The 20,771-nt window shown below is 43.6% G+C and overlaps 1 protein-coding gene across 4 annotated transcripts in view; it reads right to left on the reverse strand.

Moving 5' to 3' along the window:
• LOC143806927 (uncharacterized) overlaps nucleotides 1-13,964 on the reverse strand; it is a 110,957-nt gene extending 96,993 nt beyond the window's left edge. For 3 of the 4 annotated variants that reach the window (XM_077287998.1, XM_077288006.1, XM_077287978.1), the window contains exons 1-4: nucleotides 13,876-13,964; nucleotides 6,395-6,511; nucleotides 6,213-6,307; nucleotides 2,336-2,390 (exon numbers count right to left, since the gene is read on the reverse strand). In XM_077287998.1, coding sequence (XP_077144113.1) covers nucleotides 2,336-2,390; nucleotides 6,213-6,307; nucleotides 6,395-6,434 — 190 coding nt within the window. In that variant the 5' untranslated portion in view covers nucleotides 6,435-6,511; nucleotides 13,876-13,964. The remainder of the gene's footprint in view (nucleotides 1-2,335; nucleotides 2,391-6,212; nucleotides 6,308-6,394; nucleotides 6,512-13,875) is intronic. The other variant, XM_077287989.1, reaches the window with a different exon arrangement.
• Between the last annotated feature and the right edge of the window lie 6,807 nt (nucleotides 13,965-20,771).

Below are 20,771 nucleotides of genomic sequence, written 5' to 3' on the forward strand. Positions count from 1 at the left end.
TGGGAGAAGGGGGTGACCTAGCGGTGTGAGAGTGAAGGCCCTGGGCTTTCATTAAATGTTGGAGGTGAGTGGAGTCCCCTTTCTCGTTTATTTCCCTGCAGTGGGCCTTGGGAAAATTGCCGGGAGATGGTGCATGCACAAATTGAGATCTCTGGAGACTAGCCACGCACCACTGGGATACCCTGTCCTCCTAGCACAGGGCCTGCAGCATCACCCCACCAACTCGGTCTCCTGCTCCCCACTCCACTACAGCCGAGCCCCCCTACCCACTCTCCCGGTAAGCTACTGTAAAATCGACTATAAGACACCATAATTTTAAACATTTTTTCTTATTTTCCTGCCCAAAATTTGGGGTGCATCTTAAGGTTCGGTGCATCTTATAGTTCACAAAATACGATAAGCATCTTTTAGAAATATATTTATGACAAGAAAATCTCATCAGATGTCAGTAACAACCCATTCAATCCACACAAAGAAATATTATAATCGCCAGTTGGGACTTCCAGGCTCTGTCACCGAATCTCATAAGGCACCGCGGCAGTGTCACTTGTGCTGGCGCAGTTCGTGGCCGCAAGGCTCGGCTCCCCCAGTCCCGCATGGCATGGCTCCCCCCTTTCCCTGGTAGTATGAATCGCTCACATTGCCCCCCATTCTCGTCATACTCACCCTCCGTCGCATATTCATTACCTTAATGAGCAGTACCACATGACCGCTGAGCAGAGGAGAGCCGCCGGGTAACGGAGATGCAGGGACGGAAATGCAGGCGCGAGGAGGATGAGTATGACTGGGAGGGGGGGCAATATGAGCTATGCATACTATCAGGGGAAGGGGGGCCGAGCAACGTGGGCCCGGGAGAGCCAAGCAACGCGGGCCCGGGAGAGCCAAGCAACGCGGGCCCGGGAGAGCCAAGCAACGCGGGCCCGGGGGAGCCACATCCAGGACAGGACGGGGGAGCCACATAACAGGACAGGACGGGGGAGCCATGCATACCAGGAAAGGATGGGGGAGCCATGCATACCAGGAAAGGATGGGGGAGCCACGCATAGCAGGACAGGATGGGGAGAGTCACGCATAGCAGGACAGAGGAGCCACATACCTGGACAGGACGGGAGAGCCACATAGCAGGACAGGATGGGGGAGCCACATATCAGGACCGGATGGGGAGCCAAACATACCAGGACAGGATGGGGGAGCCACGCATACCAGGACATGACAGGGAGCCACACATAGCAGGACAGGACAGGGGAGCCACACATAGCAGGACAGGGGAGCCACACATCGCAGGACAGGACGGGGGAGCCACATACCAGGACAGGACAGGGGAGCCACATACCAGGATAGGGATGAGGGGACAATACATACCCGGCTTACACTCAAGTCAATAAGTTTAACCAGTTTTCCATGGCAAAAGTAGGTGCCTCGGCTTATACTCGAGTATATACTGTAATTCATCTAATATAATAATCGCCAGTTGGGACTTCCAGCCGCTGTCCCCGAATCCCATAAGGCACAGCGGCAGTGTCACTTGACACAAGTGACATACACGTCTCCGCTATTCCCACGCAGGCGCAGTAGCAGCCACAACTGCGCGCTCTACCCGCTCAGTATGTTCGTTTCACTGCTCACCCGATGCCAAACACACAGCAAAGGAAGCTCTCTCTAAAGCTGCTAGAATGGCAGAGCCAATCACCTGACCTGAATCCAATAGAAAATGTGTGAAAGGAACTAAAGCTCGGAGTTCATAGGAGGACCCCACAGAAGATTCAGAATGTGATGGGTGTTTGTGTGGAAGAATGGGCCAAAAATCACACCTGAGCAATGCATGCGACTAGTTTCTCCTTACAGGAAGTGTCTTGAAGCTGTCATCATTAACAAAGGCTTTTGTGTGAAGTACTATATAAATTTCAATAACGTACATTCAATACTTTTCCCCTGTGGCATTTCTCATTATCACATATGACTTAATTTATGGACATCTATGGTTTGATTTCTCAGCCTGTGTGGATTGGATGGGTTGTTACAGACATCTTGTGAGACTTTCATGTGAACAGCATCTTTAGAAATATATTTACCGGTACTTAGAAAATTGTCCAATACTTATTTCACGCATAGGAAAAAAAAAATATATATATCATAAGTAATATTATATATACACACAGATGTAGATTTGGATGTGTGTGTACGCGATTGTGTACATATGCATGTACCTACATATAGGCACAAATTCATACACACATGGGGCTGGATACATTTTAAGCATTTAAAAAACCTTGTAATGAGCAAAAATAATGAATGCAATCTCTGATACATAATACATTAACAGAAAATCACTTACTAAAAGCCTGGTCTAGCCTCCATGCATTAACTCTTTCTTCCTTCTTAAATTTGTTCTAAAAAGTTAAAAAGTAAATAATATAAAGAAAAAAAATAAAACATTTTTTCTTTGAAAAGTTTATGGCAAATACTAGAAACCATTGGATAAACGTTTGATGCTCAAACAAGCCGTGTAATCTTTGAAAATGGGGGTTGGGGACACCATCCTACAGGGAATATTTAGTTGTGAGTGTGGCGCCCCAGGGTCCTGGTTGTCACAGTAGCATTGCTTTCCTCAAGGGGAGAGTGATGTTACGCTTGAGGGCAAGAAGTGATAACTGCAACCAGGTACCACAAACATGCAACACAATCACACTCCAGGCCACAAGGGGGAGCTTTTGACCCTACTTGCTAGGTGAATATATATATATATATATATATATATATATATATATATATATATATATATATATATATATTTATTATATATATATATATCTGGTAGTCTATAGGGAGAGTCAGGACAGTCTTGCCAGGGAACAGACTGGATCAGTCTGAGGCAGAGGAAGGTCTTACGGAGCTGTGTAGCCACAGTGCAGCAGTTCCTGGAAAGAGACATTGAGAAAGCCGAATTGATTGCAGTGAACGTGCAGGAGAGCAAGAGAGGACATCAGGGGGAGACTCTGAGGCGCAGAGACTGGTAGCCAGAACACCGAGGTTGTAAGGACCTCTATGACTTACATCAGAGACCGGCAGGACAGCTGAACTCTACGTTACCTGTCCGACCTAATACCTAGGAGGCACGGTGGCATCCCTCTGAGGCCGGGGCATGCTAGAGTCCCTATAAACAGCCTCAAGCCACCAGTCATACGGGTTATGTCCTATGCTACCCGGGAGACAGAGAGAGAGATAACATCTGTGAGGACCTTATGTGGAGCTTTAAGCCGTAAGGACTACACCACCACGGCACTAGAGGAAGGCTTTTGATTTCCACCTGGGTAAGGGGACTCCTAACTTGCCTTCAAGCCGGCCTGACCCTGCCTGCCCTGTGATCTGGTGCTCTGGACTGCGGATGCTGAAGTCTTCAGTAAACCAAGGTAAAGAGACTGCAACCTTGTGTCCTGGTTCTTTACTGCACTCCTCACCATCTTCCATCTACACACTGGGAGCCCTGGGGACATACTTCACCTGTGGGAAGTTATACCATCTAGCTGCCATAACATCCCCCCAGCGGTCCCCTTAAAGCAGCGTCGGTCCTCACTGACCGAATACCACAGGTGGAGTCACAAACAAACTTTATTCCCTTTAAAGACCTTTCCCCTTTTAAAATGGGCGCCCAGGGCCATGGACCGGGTCACCACTGTGACATCCCCCTGTGAATTCAGGACCCAGTTCCGAGTACCCCACGGCCCTGGCAGGGCGATTCATGAGCGCATATTATATATATATTTTTTTATTGTTTAATTTTACTTTTGTGTCTCTGTATCCCCATAGTCACACACTGACAGATATGTGTCTCCTACAGAGACCCAAGCTTGTGTGAACCTCAGCGTACACACAGCACATATAACACATAGCAAGCCTATTGTCCATTTAAAGGGAATAGGTTCAAGTGCAACTCGAATTATGTATACATAAAAAAAATTTTTTATCACTAAATAAGTGCTGCATTGTGTTTCTGATCGTGGCGGTCCGAGTCCTGAGACTCTCACTGACCAGTCAAAACATCGAATTGGGCACACATGGGTTGCGCACGGAGAGGTGTACAAGCCCAACAGTAAGTCTATGGGTCGTATAGGCTAGTTTTACATCTGCCAACGAGAGCTTTGCGGAGGGCTGCCTAGTCCCTCCGTTAAGCCCCACCCACTAACGTGCCTTTTCCTTCACCTCTGCCTACGTCTGCATGCGTCCTGTGTACCCCATCTTTAACATTGGGTACGCAGGCCATGCGGATGTATGCGGATGCCTCCGCATGCGTCATTTTGATGCTGTGCCGACCTGCATACCCAATGTTAAAGATAGGGTACGCAGGACGCATGCCAACTTAGGCGGAGCTGAAGGAAGAGGCGCTGCAGTGGGCGGGGCTTAACGGAGGGACTACGCAGTCCTCCACAAAGCTCTCGACCGCAAATGTGAAACTAGCCATACCGGTCTGTGAGAGAATGTGCAAGCCCCCTTTTAGAGCAAATAGTGTGGGGGCTTCATGGGATTGTGGCACCAACTCCCCGTTTCCTAAAAGCCTAGTGTAGTTAGGGTTGAGTCTTGGTATGTCCCGTTGGTTCTCTCAGTAGTGGGCTTCTATTCCTCCCCCCCGCCATTCTTTGTTATGTAATGACTCATGGTACTTACCCTTTGTAGACTGGTTTCTAAGGGTATGTTTCCACGTTCAGGAAACGCTGCGTTTTTGACGCAGTGTTGAGCCGCAGCGTCAAAAACGCAGCGTCCAGATGTTACAGCATAGTGGAGGGGATTTCATGAAATGACGTCTCCACTATGCAGTAAAAGACGCATGCGGCAGACCCGTGTAAAAGGACATGCGGCGTGTCTTTTCAGAACGCAGCATGTACTTGCATTGCTGAAACAACGCAAGGACAACGCAGGTGACCTCCCAGTGACCTCAGGTGCAGATTTGGTCAGGATTTTACCGGCATAAAATCCTGACCAAATCCTGAGGCAGAAATGAGTGACAGGAGCCTGATTGGTGGACAGATTTCGGATGCAGCATTCCTGTCAGGGGACTCACAGCAGCCGGGATTTTGAAGAAACAGCTGCCTGCCCGCCCTTAAGTTATAATGTCGTCATTGTACTTATTGGATGGTTATCGCCAGCTGTGCTGGGGGGAGACCTGATGTTTTTTAGTGGCTCTGGAGTAATGAATTTTATTGTTGCTTATTGGTTTAATATATTTAATATTTGAGTAACCATTAATAAATACGGCGGCCTTTTATCTGCCCACCATGTGTCATGTTTTCATGTTAGTTAGTTGGGAAGGTGTGAAGGGGTGGGGGGTTTGGTGCCTGCCATCCCATGTGCAGACCCCCAGACGGACTATTGAGCTCATATTCCGCTTTGTGAGCGTGACCCATGCAGGAGCCTTTTCACCAATCAGTGGGAATCTCAGGACCCGGACCCCCGCCAATCAGAAACACTATGCAGCACCTGTAATGTATAAAAGCTTTTATAAAATGACATCTACACTTTATTATGTCCCTTCACACCTTGAACCAAATGTGACTATTCATTTTGACTCCTTTAATACCATAAATCGGTCACCAAAAATGGCTGCAGCAGAGGCTTTGGGAAGCCTGTGGAGCAGTCTGATCCGCATCGCCCGTCTTTTCATTGGTGAGGGATGGACCAGCATCAGCAATATCAGTGATGTATCCATCTCGAGGCAGAGAAAGACGGTGAAGGCTCCACTCAGACCCCATTTCACTGTAGCAGCCATTTTGGACATAAAAAGAAGAGACAACTGATCTAAGAAAGGATAAAAAGCAGCAGCAGAACGGAGGCCAATAGGTAGAGTGTCGATATATTAGATGGGAAATGTATACTATGATCACGTTTACTATAGAGGGGGTCACTTTAAATTGGTACAGGAACTTATTGTGGTCTTTTTTTGGGTAAGCAGTGGCCACAGAATCCTTCCAGTGGCCACTGCTTCTATTTCTACAGCAGTGGCCACTGGCAGAATTTAGTGGCCACTGTAGAAAAAAAAAAAATGTGGCCAGAGTGAAAACTGCAAGAATTTTTTTTATTTGAAATTAAAGATGAATCTTTGCAATAAATTTCCCAATATTTTTTTCAAAAACACATGTAGCACAAAAATGACATAAACCTCATTTTCTAGCGACACCGTCCCTTTAACCAAGCAGAAATAGAATAAAATGGTCTCTCACCTTAATCTCTACTCTCTGTCTATGACGGAACATTTGGCTGATTGTTGTGAAGTCCGTTCCCACCATACTGATGGCCAAAAAGAAGAGATCTGTCTCTACAACATAAGCAAACGTGCAGTCAGATATGTACCTAGGAAGCTCAGACATCGGCCGATGGCAACAGGAACAGATCATATACAGACCTTGCTTAGACCAAGGCTTTGCGATGATTTTTTCTCTCATTTTTCCAGCTCCTCTATTTTGTGTATAATCGAATTCGCTCTCCAAGCTTTCTACAGCACAATACCAATAAAACAACACTATTAAGAGAACCAGAAAGGGGGAGACATATTCTGATTACAATCATAGTGATTTCATTTTAATAAAAAATGCCTCTATATGGAATGTCTATGCCTCTCCCAACCAAAAAATATATATATATTTTTTTTATTTGACTGGAATTGTCCCTTACAGGAATTGGACACCAGGTTTTTGCTACCTAATCTGAGAGTATAATGTAGGGGCAGAGACCCTGATAACCAGGTTTTTGCTACCTAATCTGAGAGAGTATAATGTAGGGGCAGAGACCCTGATTCCAGAGATTTGTCTTTTATTGGGCTGCTTGCTGTAATTTAGATAATCTCCTACTGATAAAGTAGTGATCACTAGAGGACTAGTAAATCTGCTGCCATGTAGTCCTCCATATTCATGAGCTCTGCATAACCCCGTCCTCACCTCTGATAGGTGGCTTTCTGCCTATGTACAGTGTACACAGAAAGCTGCCAATCAGTGGTGTGGGTAGGGTTATACAGAGCTCAGCATTCAGAGATCTGCGGCTAATAAAACAGGGATTTAATCAAAACTGCAGCAAGTAGCCCATTAAGTGATGGTTACTGGAATCAGTATCTGCGCCTGCATCATGCTCCTCTTAGATAGGGTTGCAAAAACATGGTGACAGATTCCCTTTAAGAACATTTTAACCCCTTACCAACATCGAGGGTAATAGTACGCCGATGTCGGATTCCCTCCCTTTGATGTGGGCCCCGGCGTTGAGCCCAAATCTTTCAGAGACATGTCAGCTGCTTTGAACAGCTGACATGTGCCTGCAATAGCCGTGGGTGGAATCGCGGTCCACCCACGGCTATTAACCAGTTAAATGCCGCTGTCAAACTCTGACAGTGGCATATAAATTGCCCTTCCGGCAATCGGGCCAGAAACACGCACACTGGTGACCCCGGTCACGTGATCGTGCATCACCAGTGTGTTGGCATGAAAACCAGAGGTCTCCTGGTGTTGTCAGTGCCGGCTTGCTGTGAGGGCCTCCCAGTGGTCGGCGCTCATAGCAAGTGACTAAATCTGCTATGCAAAGGCAAACTGAGCATCGCCTCTATGTAGCAGAGCCGATCGGGTTGTGGAAGCTTCTAGTCTCCTATGGAGACTATTGAAGCTTGCCAAAAGTAATTTAAAAATGCGACATTGAACTAAAATGCAGTAACGGTCGATCAAAAGAACGTATCTGCACCAATATGGTATCATTAAAAACGCCAGCTCGGCACGCAAAAAATAAGCCCTCACTCAACCCGAGATCATGAAAAATGGAGACGCTACGAGTATCGGAAAATGGCGCACTTAGATAAAAAAGAACCTAGACATGTTTGGTGTCTATGAACTCGTAATGACCTGGAGAATCATAATGGCAGGTCAGTTTTAGCCTTTAGTGAACCTAGTAAAAGGCCAAACAAAAAACAAGTGTGGGATTGTTCTTATTTTGCAATTTCACGACACTTGGAATTTTTTTCCCATTTTCTAGTACATAACATGATAAAACCAAGTACAACTCGTCCCGCAAAAACAAGACCTTACATCACCAGATCACTCGGATATTATAGGCTCTCAAATGCAATGAATGAGTGGCAGATCTCATGCACGGCTGCACTCCTCTTAGCCTCGTTCTGGTGATATGCGGTTGGGAAGGAGATGGCCACCCATATGTGTAATATATATATTTATTTTACATAAGAGAGGTCCTCCTCTCAGATCCCGGCTGCTGCAGCGAGCTTTATATTACAGCTGGCAGTCATTGCTGATAAGGGCACAGCTGCTGATATGCGGAAAGGGAAAAGAAATGTAAACTATGCTTTAAAAGTATTTCGACAAAAAAATCCGAATAAACTTTTTTATTTGGTGTGTGTGTGTGGGGGGGGGTAGTGCCATAGGTCCAGCTACTGAAGTCTATGGATACAGCTTGTGTGTACCATGGCCTTAAATATATCATTTTCTGTGTAGCTTAGGCTTCTTTCACACTTCAGTTGTTTGCCGTCAGTCAGCTCCGACATAGTGATGGATCGACGGATCCGTCACAATTGTTGAGAAAACGGTTCTAACGGATCCGTTTTTTTGACGTATCTGTTACTTTGGGGTTGTCTGGGCAAAGTATCTACTTTTTGGAGCATGCGCAATTGAAAAAGCGGATTGGGGTGACGGATCCGCCGAAATGACGGTTGCAACGGATCAGTCGCCCATAGGCGGCCATTCTATGGAATGGCGGACGCGACGGATCCATCGCGAACCGCCATTTCGGCGCAGACAAAAAACGTTACAATGTCCGTCAATGTCTAGATGACGTCCGCCAAATCTCGACGGATGCGTTGCATGGCGGATGGAACGGACGACCATCCACCACAATCCGTCGCTAATGCATGTCTATGGGAAAATAGCGGATCCGCCCAAAAAAAAATGGCGGATCCGCTATTTGAGGAAAATGGCGGTTTCAAACTGACGCCAAAAGATTGAAGTGTGAAAGAGGCCTTAGACACCGTAAAATGAAAATCCATAAAGGATTAGACTAGTGCATTCTCAGAAGTGCCAATATGCAGCCCCCTGGACCGGAGTTTGGGAGGTGGGGGGGACTGTATAATTTGCTCGGCATCCAACTGAAAAGGACAAAGTGAAGTGCGAGTAGCTCTTGGACAATAGACATTGTTGTGTCCTGTTTGGTTGACAGGTTGGACCTGTCTCATACTTTTTGGAGGAATCAGTTATATAAGAGAAAGGGTCATTTTCCCAATTGATGAGGCTACGATTCCCCCAGCACTGGCTGCTCGGCACTGGTCCTATGTGCTCCGTTCTCAGCTGTCTGCTGCCATTACTAGTGTGGATGTGAAGAATACCACTAAACGCCAACATGCCTGAGACCCCTTCAGCGAAGGCCTTGTCTCAATTCCTGGGGGCCTGTGTTGTAATCCTTCAGTCCATATGAATCTTTGATCCGTGGCAACCGATCTCTACCATCCGGGAGTCTGGCAGTGCCCCTTCAGTAAAACACATCTGCCCTGGCCAACATACCTGGGCTCACTCTGAGGACAGTAGCTTCCTCCTCTCAAGAAGCTGCTGACCCAGCCCATTAACTAGTTCCTTTCCCTAAGCTAACATACATTTAGCAAACATGGTGAAACATTATCAGATATTACTAACATAGCACATACACTATGTTCCAAATTATTATGCAAATAACATTTTTCTCTGATTTTCCTAAATGGTTGGTGCAAATGACAGTCAGTCTAATAAAAGTCATCACCCGTTAGAGTATACATCGAATTTTATTGAATAAACCTCCCAATGATAACAGTATAATCTCCAAAATGAATAAAAACTTAAAAGGCACTGTTCCAAATTATTATGCACAGTAGAATTTCTAAACATTGGATATGTTTTAAAGAACTGAAAATGCTCATTTGTGGAATTTGCAGCATTAGGTCACATTCACTGAACAAAAAAGCTATTTAACTCCAAAACCTCCTAACAGGCCAAGTTACATGTTAACATAAGACCCCTTCTTTGATATCACCTTCACAATTCTTGCATCCATTGAACTTGTAAGTTTTCGGAGAGTTTCTGCTTGTATTTCTTTGCATGAAGTCAGAATAGCCTCCCAGAGCTGCTGTTTTGATGTAAACTGCCTCCCACCCTCATAGATCTTTAGCTTGATGATACTCTAAAGGTTCTCTATAGGGTTGAGGTCAGGGGAAGACAGTGGCCACACCATGAGTTTATCTCCTTTTATGCCCATAGCAGCCAATGACTCAGAGGTATTCTTTGCAGCATGAGATGGCGCATTGTCATGTATGAAGATGATTTTGCTCCTGATGACACGTTTCTGCTATTTATACCATGGAGAAAAGTTGTCAGTCAGAAACTCTATATACTTTGCAGAGGTCATTTTCACACCTTGAGGAACCTTAAAGGGCCCTACCAGTTGTTTCTCCATGACTCCTCCACCTCCTTACTGTTGTTGCAGCCTTGTTGGGACATGGTGGCCATCCACCAACCATCCACTACTCCATCCATCTGGACCATCCAGGGTTGCTCAACACTTATCAGTAAACAAGAATGTTTGTAAATTAGTCTTCATGTATGTGTGGGCCCAATGCAACCATTTCTACTTGTGAACACTGTTTAAGGGTGGCCGAATAGTAGGTTTATGCACCACAGCAAGCCTTTGACCACCTTACACCTTGAGGGACTCCAGAGGCACCAGCAGCTTCAAATATCTGTTTGCTGCTTTGTAATGGCTTTTTAGCAGCTGCTCTCTTAATCCGATGAACTTGCCTGGCAGAAATCTTCCTCATTATGCCTTTATCAGCACAAACACATCTGTGCTCAGATACAGCCGCAAATCTCTTAACAGTACGATGATCACGCTTAAGTTATCGGGAAATTTCTAATGTTTTCATCCCTTCACCAAGGCATTGCACTATTTGATGCTTTTCAGCAGCAGAAAGATCCTTTTTCTTTCCCATGTTACTTGAAAACTGTGACCTGCTTAATAATGTGGAACATCATTTTTAAGTAGTTTTCCTTTAATTAGAATCACCTGGAAAACTAATTATCACATGTGTTTAAGATTGATTTCAGTGATCCATTGAGCCCTGAGACACAATATCATCCACGAGTTTATTTGAAAAACAAAACAATTAAATCTTTATCACACTTAAATCCAATTTGCATAATAATTTGGAACACAGTGAACATTACATTACTGATACACATATTGCACAGTACAGAAACAAGACATTTAAAAAAAAATAAAGGCACATAATATATGTACATAAGAGTGCACAGGGGGGTCACACGGAAGGAAGAGTGGGCGCAACTGAGGGGACCTGTCACCTACTTACAAATGCATGAATCCATCTCTATCTGTGTATGCATGACCCCATCCTTACCCTGGTATGATTGGCCCCCATCAAAAACATAAAAAAATAAACCATTGCACTTACCTTCCTGCGCTACCTCGCAGCGTCTTGTTCAGGTGCCAGCAGCTACTTTATGCTTGTAAGAAGCGCATGGCAGGGACACCATATGCTGCTCACAAGCAGAGCACAGCTGCCGGAATACTCATCGCTCCCCACGCCAGAACTATGTGCGTGGAGGGCAGTGAGTATTAAGTAGTAGCTGCACACGTGTACTCCCGGCAGCAGCAGGAAGCCGTCCGCTGCGGCTGTCACTGTGTGCTATTACAGAGAAATTAATATTAATTGCCAGTGCAGTGAATATTCATTTCTCTTTAGCAGCGGGCACAGGAGTTAGCAGCGGGCACAGTAGTTAGCATCAGCAGCCAGCTCCTGTCTCCTGTGATCCGCCTCCCCTCCATGTTCTGGACAGCTCACTCGAGTATAAACCGAGGGGGGCGTTTTCAGCACAAAAAAAACTGCTGAAAAACTTGGCTTATACACAAGTATATAAAGTATATAAATATTTTATATCAAACATGTTTACATACACAACATATAGATGTACAGTGTTCCAAATTATTATGCAAATTGTATTTACGTGTCAAAGATTTAATTGTTTCGCTTTTCAAATAAACTCATGGATGTTATTGTGTCTCAGGGCTCAATGGATCACTGAAATCAATCCTAAACACATGTGATAATTAGTTTTCCAGGTGATTCGAACTAAAGGAAAACTACTTAAAGATGATGTTCCACATTATTAAGCAGGCCAGTTTTCAAGTAACATGGGGAAGAAAAAGGATCTCTGTGCTGCCGAAAAGCATCAAATAGTGCAAAGCCTTGGTCAAGTGAAGAAAACATTACATACTTCCTAAAACTTAAGCGTGATCATCGTACTGTTAAGAGATTTGTGGCTGAATCTGAACACAGACGTGTTCGTGCTGATAAAGGCATAATGAGGAAGGTTTCTGCCAGGCAAGTTCATCGGATTAAGAGAGCAGATGCTAAAAGTCATTACAAACCAGCAAACAGATATTTGAAGCTGCTGGTGCCTTTGGAGTCCCTCAAACCTCAAGGTGTAGGATCCTCCAAAGGCTTGCTTTGGTTCATAAACCTACTATTCGGACCCCCCTATGCTCACAAGCAGAAATGGCAGAAATGGTTGCAGTGGGCCCAGACATATTTGAAGACTAATTTTCAAACAGTCTTGTTTACTAAGGAGTGTCGAGCAAACCTTGATGGTCCAGATGGATGGTTGGTGGATGGCCACCATGTCCCAACAAGGCTGCAACGTCAGTAAGGAGGTGGAGGAGTCATTTTTTGGGCTGGAATCATGGGGGAACAGCTGGTAGGGCCCTTTAAGGTTCCTGAAGGTGTGAAAATAACCTCTGCAAAGTATAAAGAGTTTCTGACTGACAATTTTCTTCCCTGGTATAAAAAGCAGAAATGTGCCTTCAGGAGCAAATTCATCTTCATGCTGACAATGCACCATCTCATACTGCAAAGAATACCTCTGAGTCATTGGCTGCTATGGGCATAAAAGGAGATAAACTCATGGTGTAGCCACCATCTTCCCCTGACCTCAACCCTATAGAGAACCATTGGAGTATCATCAAGCAAAAGATCTATGAAACATCACATCAAAACAGCAGCTCTGGGAGGCTATTCTGACTTCATGCAAAGAAATACAAGCAGAAACTCTCCAAAAACTCACAAGTTCAATGGATGCAAGAATTGTGAAGGTGACATCAAAGAAGGGTTCCTATGTTAACATGTAACTTGGCCTGTTGGGATGTTTTGGAGTTAAATAGCTTTTTGTTCAGTGAATGTGACCTCCTAATGCTGCAAATTCCACAAATGAGCATTTTCAGTTCTTTAAAACATCAAATGTTTGGAAATTCTACTGTGCATAATAATTTGGAACAGTGCATTTTCAGTTTTTTTTCATTTTTATCATTGGGAGGTTTCTTCAATAAAATTCGATGTATACTCTAACGGGTGATAAATAATTAGACTGACTGTCATTTGCACCGACTATTTAGGAAAATCCGAGAAAAATATAATTTGCATAATAATTTGGAACATGGTGTATATGAGAACACAAATCTGTAGCTGTGTGTGTATGAATTTAACCATATGTGTTTATGTATGATATATATAAATGTATGTATATATATATGTATATATATATATATATATATATATATATATATATATATATATATATATATATACACACACACACACATACACACATTTATATATGTGTATACAGGTGCGTACAGTGTAGGGAGAGGGCTAGATGGCAGATGATAAGACAGAGCTGTATGAGGTGCCCGGCCGCCTTGGATCAGGATCTAACACTGTACTAGTAGCGGGATCAAATAGGGCATACATAAGTGTATACAGCAGAGGATAATGCACACTAGTAACTGCGGCTTCCTACTCACCCGCCTCCTATACGCCAGGTACAATGCACACACTATTGCTAGGGTGACGGATACCTCGCAGCTCAGATGCAGACAGTGAAGAATAGAACCTCATGAATACGTAACTATAGGTGACATCACAGAGAGTTCTACACTGACTCCGCCCCTGAGATACATAACCCCGCCCTGTACCGGACTATAGGTGATGACAATACAATGACACTAATAGGACAGGCACTCACAGTTTTACACACAGTGAAAAGCAGAAAACAATTTATTGTGACAATCTTTTAACCCTATGCTTGGCTAAAATAAAGTAACCATTACTGACTACCATTTTTTTGTTCTTGATTTCTTTTAGTGTTTCTTAAAGCCAGAAAGTTGCCATTTGAAATGACTTTAGTTTTGTGCCATGTCTGTGATCTGCTTTTTTTCTACAAAATTAAACAACTGAATGAACATCCTCCGAGGCCGGTGATTCCATCATTTTTGCCAGGGGTTGTATATATACCCACAGAGACAGCAGCTGGGACTTGTGCTCAGGCTGCAGCTCCGGCACACTGTGCTCCGACCCCGCAGGACACCAGTCACACTCACAGTTCCGCCTGCTGCGCCTCCTACTGTGGTAATAAATTAACTTTTTGATGATTAATATTGTGAGAAGCACATGTAAGGCTATGTGCACACGTTGCGGATTCACAGCGTTTTTTTTTCCATGCAGAAACGCTGCGGATCCGCAAAGTGATTTACAGTACAATGTAAATCAATAGGGGAAAAAAAATGCTGTGCTAATGGTGTGGAAAATTCCGCATGGATTGAATGAAGGAGCATGTCACTTCTGTTGTGCGGATCTGCAGCGTTTCGGCACCCTTCCATTATAGAAATCCGCAGGGGTAAAAAACGCATGAAATCAGCACCAAATCAGCAGCAAATCAGCAACAAAATCCACATAAAAAACCCATCAAATCTGCACCTGCGTTTTCTGCCAGGAGATGCAGATTTTGTGCAGAAAATTCTGCACCCCAATCCGCAACGTGTGCACATAGCCTTAGAGTTCTGTGCACCCCTGGCGTGGCCAGACAGTTCAGGGCACCTTCACACCTATTTGCTTTCCATTTATCTCTGCCCTTCTCTGGCTTGATAAAATCAGTTGTCAATCAAAGAAAGTGGAGATAGAGGCGCAAACAAGTAGGTGGAAAGGCGCACTTAAAGGTGTGGCCACACCAAGGAGCACAGGGCTCCTTTAATGGTCCAACTGGGATCTGACAGCTTCCTGCTGCACCATTTAATGGTATCTGCATCCGGAAGACCTAGGTCTAAAAGTATTTTGAAATTATCATTTCCACTTTTCACACTTTTTTTTTTACAGCTTTTTGATTTGATCGTCTCAAGTTTGCTTCCAATTTCATAAAACGCCCTCATCAAAGAGGTGACATGTACCTTCCCTTTTCCACAGTGAGAGTCAAAACTTTGGTGGAAATAAATTAAATCAACTGATGTATAAACACCTTAGCAATGTGGATTCTCCTTGTGGAGAGTGAGAAGCCAAGCCTGGCATGTCAGACTGAGGAGACTTCTATATGTCGTGCATGCTTCTGTGGGAAATTACCGTAAATATGAAAATTGCCTCTTCAGAGAGGCAGAGGACTAGAACTCTAGCGCCACCTATTGGAAGTAGCAATCCTATGGCTGACGTCACACTAGCAGCATTTGGTCAGTATTTTACATCAGGATTTGTAAGCCAAAACCAGGAGTGGGTGATAAATGCAGAAGTGGTGCATATGTTTCTATTATACTTTTCCTCTAAGGGTATGTGTCCACGTTCAGGAAACGCTGCGTGTTTGACGCTGCGTTGAGCCGCAGCGTCAAACACGCAGCATCCAGATGTTACAGCATAGTGGGGGGGATTTCATGAAATCCCGTCTCCACTGTGCATTAAAAGACGCATGCGGCAGACCCGCGGAAACGGACATGGGGCGCGTCTTTTAAGAACACAGCATGTCCCAACAATGCAGAAACAACGCAGGTGACCTGCCAGTGACCTCAGGAGCAGATTTGGTCAGGATTTTACCTGCATAAAATCCTGACCAAATCCTGAACGTGGACACATACCCTAATTGTTCCACTCCTGGTTTTGGCTTACAAATACTGATGTAAAATACTGACTAAATACTGATAGTTTGACGGCAGCCTAACAGTCGAAACTTGCCATATAACATAGGATAAAAGCCAAATCAGAATCGCAATTTGCAGACAGTGTTTCGGGATATTAGCCCTCGACAGTGCAAAGTATGAGATCTGATTTGGGTAGGATTGCTACTTGTAATAGGCGACACTAGAGTTCTAGTCCTCCTCCTCCCTGAAGAGGCAATTTGCATATTAAATTTCCCATTGTAATTAGAAGATAACTATTTAGGATATTGGAAGCAGGTATTATGTAATATCTACATTAAAAAAGAAAAAAACTTTCAACATATCCCAATGATATTATCTGCACAAGACATCGTTTTCAGGCTGACAATCCATCAATTTGTTTTTCAATAGACCGTTGCTTCAGGAAAGTTTTTATTCCTGAAGCAAATTTTTTAGTGTGGGTTTTTGGTGGTGGATTTGAGTACTTTCTGGACCACAGTGGGGGGGGGGGGGGTTTTGTGCTCGCCCAGCATTTATGTGGCATCTTTTTTATATCATCTTTCAGTCAGTTTTCACTCCATTCAACACTGAGGAAATTCACTAGGAGTATTCCAAGCGAAACCGCAGGCATCTTCTGGCCATCTTTTTAGCCTTCTTATTGACTTCTGCTATAAAGTATCGAGTCTTCACAATGGAAAACGCCTGAGGAGCCGTCAGCTCACCGCGACTAATCGCTCGGCTTATTCGGTAACCTGTAGCAGATAAAAACACTGATCATGTAGGAACAGCAAGTCGTTTTTACACTTTGTCAGGTGGTTTTCGGAGTGGAGTCTACCTGAAAAAAAAATAGTGTACACATACCCAAAGGGCGGCTGCACACAGTTTTTTTGTATTGGCTTCTCTGAAGAAAAAAAAAAAAAAAAAAAAAAGGCCTGGAAGACTCTTCCTATGTAATTCTATTGTAAAACCACTTCGCTTTTTTCCTGCCTCAAGTTTTGCAAAACTTGGGAGAAAGGAAACTGCAAGTGGCTCCTGATCGAATCTGCTCCATACTGGACACTGTTCAATCAAAAACCTACAAGAGACGATTTATGGAAAACCTCTGGATTGTGAAATCTGATATTGTCCAGAGTCTCTTGTGAGTACGCAGAGTTTTGTGTGCATTTTCCCTATAGAATTGCATTAATGAGTAAATGGGAACGTAGCTAAAACAAGGACAAATATCCATGGCGATAAAATAGTTAGGTCCAGAAACATTTGGACAGTGACAGAATCGTCATGATTTCCGCTCTGCAGGCCGCTGTTTTGGATTCAAAATCAAACAACTGAGATGCAAGTGAAGTGGAGACTTTCAGGTTTAATTAACCCCTTCCTGCCACAGCCCATTTTCCGTTTTCGTTATCCACTCCCCTCCTTCCCAGAGCCATAACTTTTTCATTTTTCCATCAGTATGGACGTATGAGGGCTTGTTTTTTGTAGGACGAGATGTACTTTTCAAAACACCATTGCATACCTCCCAACTTTTGAAGGCGGCAAAGAGGGACAAAATGTTATACCACATCCCTGACCACACCCATTTCACTAGTCACACCCATACCCAAGCCCCAACCACACCCATTTAGCACTACTGATTACACTTTCATAAACAATAATTCTAAACAAAAAAAATATGGCCACACAGTGCACCATACTGTATAATGGCCCCACATGATGCTCAATACTGTATAATGGCCACACAGTGCTCCATACTATATAATGGCCCCACATGATGCTGCATACAGTATAATGTCCCTATATGATCCTGCGTACAGTATAATGGCCCCATATGATGCTGCGTACAGTATAATGGCCCCATATGATGCTGCATACTGTATAATGGCCCCAGATGATGCTGGGTACAGTATAATGATGCTGGGTACAGTATAACGGCCCCACATGATGCTGGGTACAGTATAACGGCCCCACATGATGCTGGGTACAGTATAACGGCCCCACATGATGCTGGGTACAGTATAACGGCCCCACATGATGCTGGGTACAGTATAACAGCCCCACATGATGCTGGGTACAGTATAAAGGCCCCACATGATGCTGGGTACAGTATAATGATGCTGGGTACAGTATAACGGCCCCACATGATGCTGGGTACAGTATAACAGCCCCACATGATGCTGGGTACAGTATAACGGCCCCACATGATGCTGGGTACAGTATAACGGCCCCACATGATGCTGCGTACAGTATAACGGCCCCACATGATGCTGGGTACAGTATAAAGGCCCCACATGATGCTGGGTACAGTATAAAGGCCCCACATGATGCTGCGTACAGTATAATGGCCACACAGTTACCCCACCACCATCATTGCCTTCACATCCCCATCATTGCTTTCTACCCCACCCCCATCATTGCCTTCTACATCACACACACACACACTCACCTCTCACCGCGCTCCCTCGCAGCAGTCGGCAGTCACAGCTTCCTCTCCCACGGCATTGAATATCATCCAGCCGCGCCGCTGACTGCTCACATCGATGCAGCTCTGTTACGCCACTGATAAAGATACCTCTCAGTGTCTCCTGTGCCAGTCAGTTTCGGAGCAAGGAGCAATATCTGTTCCGATCCGACACAGCTAGCGATTGCGCTAGCAGTTTAAAGAAGTGGCGGTACATTTGGTCTGAGGCCACGCGGGAAAAGGAGGATCCCGGCCGGGACAGCGTCTCAAAATCTGGACTGTCCAGCTGGATCCGGGACGGTTGGGAGTTATGCCATTGGTTTTACCATATTGTGTACTGGAAAACGGGAAAAAAATTCCAAGTGTGGTGAAATTGCATAAAAAATGCAATTGCACAAATGTTTTTTGGGATTTTTTTTTTTTTTTTACTATGTTCACCAAATGCTATGATTTTCCAGATAATTACAAGTTCTTAGATACCAAACATGTAAGTTTGTAAAATTAAAAAAAAGCTGCATTTTTTTCTGAGACCTTTAGCGTCTCCATTTTTCGTGATCTCGGGTTGGGTGAGGGCTTATTTTTCGTGCGATGAGCTAATGTTTTTATTAAAACAATTTTGGTGCAGATACGATCTTTTGATTGCCTGTTATTGCATTTTAATGCAATGTTGTGCCAACAAAAAAAAGGTAAAACTGGCGTTTTGATGTTTTTTCTTGTTCCGCTGTTTCATTCTTTTTATATATCAATAGATCGGGTTATTCTGATACCAAATATGTTTTTTTTTTCTTTTTTTTTTTTTTTAAGTTTGAATGGGGCAAATGGGGGAGATTTGAACTTTTATTTTTTTAATATTTTCAAAAACTTTTTTCTTTTTACTTTATTATTATTATTTATTTATATAGCACCATTAATTCCATGGTGCTGTACATGAGAAAGGGGTTACGTACAGAGTTACAGATATCATTTACAGTAAACACGTTTACAGTGACAGACTGGGACAGAGGGGAGAGCGCTGTCAGATTGACAGCGTCATTTAACAAATTAATAGCCGCGGATGGATCGCGATTCCACACACGGTTGTTAGGGGCACATGTCAGCTGTTCAAATGAGCTGACATATGCCGGGAAAGATATGGGCTCAGCGCCGGAGACCACATGAAATGGTTCCAACAATCAGTGATGGTTTGGGCAGCTATTTCATCTGCACCTGTCCACACTGCCAAAAGTACCAATTCCTGCTTTAAAAACAACAGTATCCCTGTGATTGATTGTCCAGCAAACTCGTCTGAGCTTAACCCCATAGAGAATCTATGGGGTATTGTCAAGAGGAAGATGAGAGACACCAGACCCAACAATGCAGACGAGCTGAAGGCTGCTATCAAAGCAACCTGGGCTTCCATAACACCTCAGCAGTGCCACAGGCTGATCACCTCCATGCCTCACCGCATTGATGCAGTAATTGATGCAAAAGGAGCCCCGACCAAGTATTGTGTGCATTTACTGAACATACATTTCAGTAGGCCAACATTTTGGATTTTCAAATTATTTTTTCAAACTGGTGTTATAAAGTATTCTAATTTACTGAGATAATGACTTTTGTGTTTTCATTGCCTGTAAGCCATAATCATTAACTAACCAAAATAAACACTTGAAATACATCACTCTTTGTAAAGAGTTTCACTTTTTGTATTGAAGAACTGAAATAAATTAACTTTTTGATGATATTCTAATTTTGGGAGATGCACCTGTATATGAGAATGTATGTGGAAGAAAAACAGAAAAATAAGATTAAAAACTTCACTAGTTTATTTTTTTTTACATATTGTACATTTATACATTGTTACAGATTTCCAAATAAAGTATAATCGAGTCTCAAAATTACAGAAATTTGAGGAAAACTGGAGAAAAAAAACCAGAAAAGGAAAAAAGTATCAGAAATGTACTGTATTTTCCAAGGACGTTTCATAGATCAACAGAAGATTTAGAAGCAAACTGAAAACAGTCAATGTCATAAATAAATGGAGCCACGAACCATGGTCAGAAGGAACATACACCACACAAGTATGCCTCACTATAAAGCTCTCCATAAAAATATATTCTATATACGGTACATGGCATCCAGCAGTCTGACCCCACCAATGAGAAGGGGAGGCATGTCTTGGCGAGATCATTTTATTATATGAGCGAGATCATTTTATTATATGAGCGGGATAATTCACACAAGCAGATTTCACATCCACATTCAGTACAATTAAAAAAAAATGCAATTATTTGGCCAATCCCAAAGAGCATAGCACAGCGTAAAGCCTAACCATTGATATAATTTACTG

The sequence above is a fragment of the Ranitomeya variabilis genome, chromosome 1, assembly GCF_051348905.1.
Source record: "Ranitomeya variabilis isolate aRanVar5 chromosome 1, aRanVar5.hap1, whole genome shotgun sequence".
In the NCBI taxonomy this organism is placed as follows: domain Eukaryota; kingdom Metazoa; phylum Chordata; class Amphibia; order Anura; family Dendrobatidae; genus Ranitomeya; species Ranitomeya variabilis.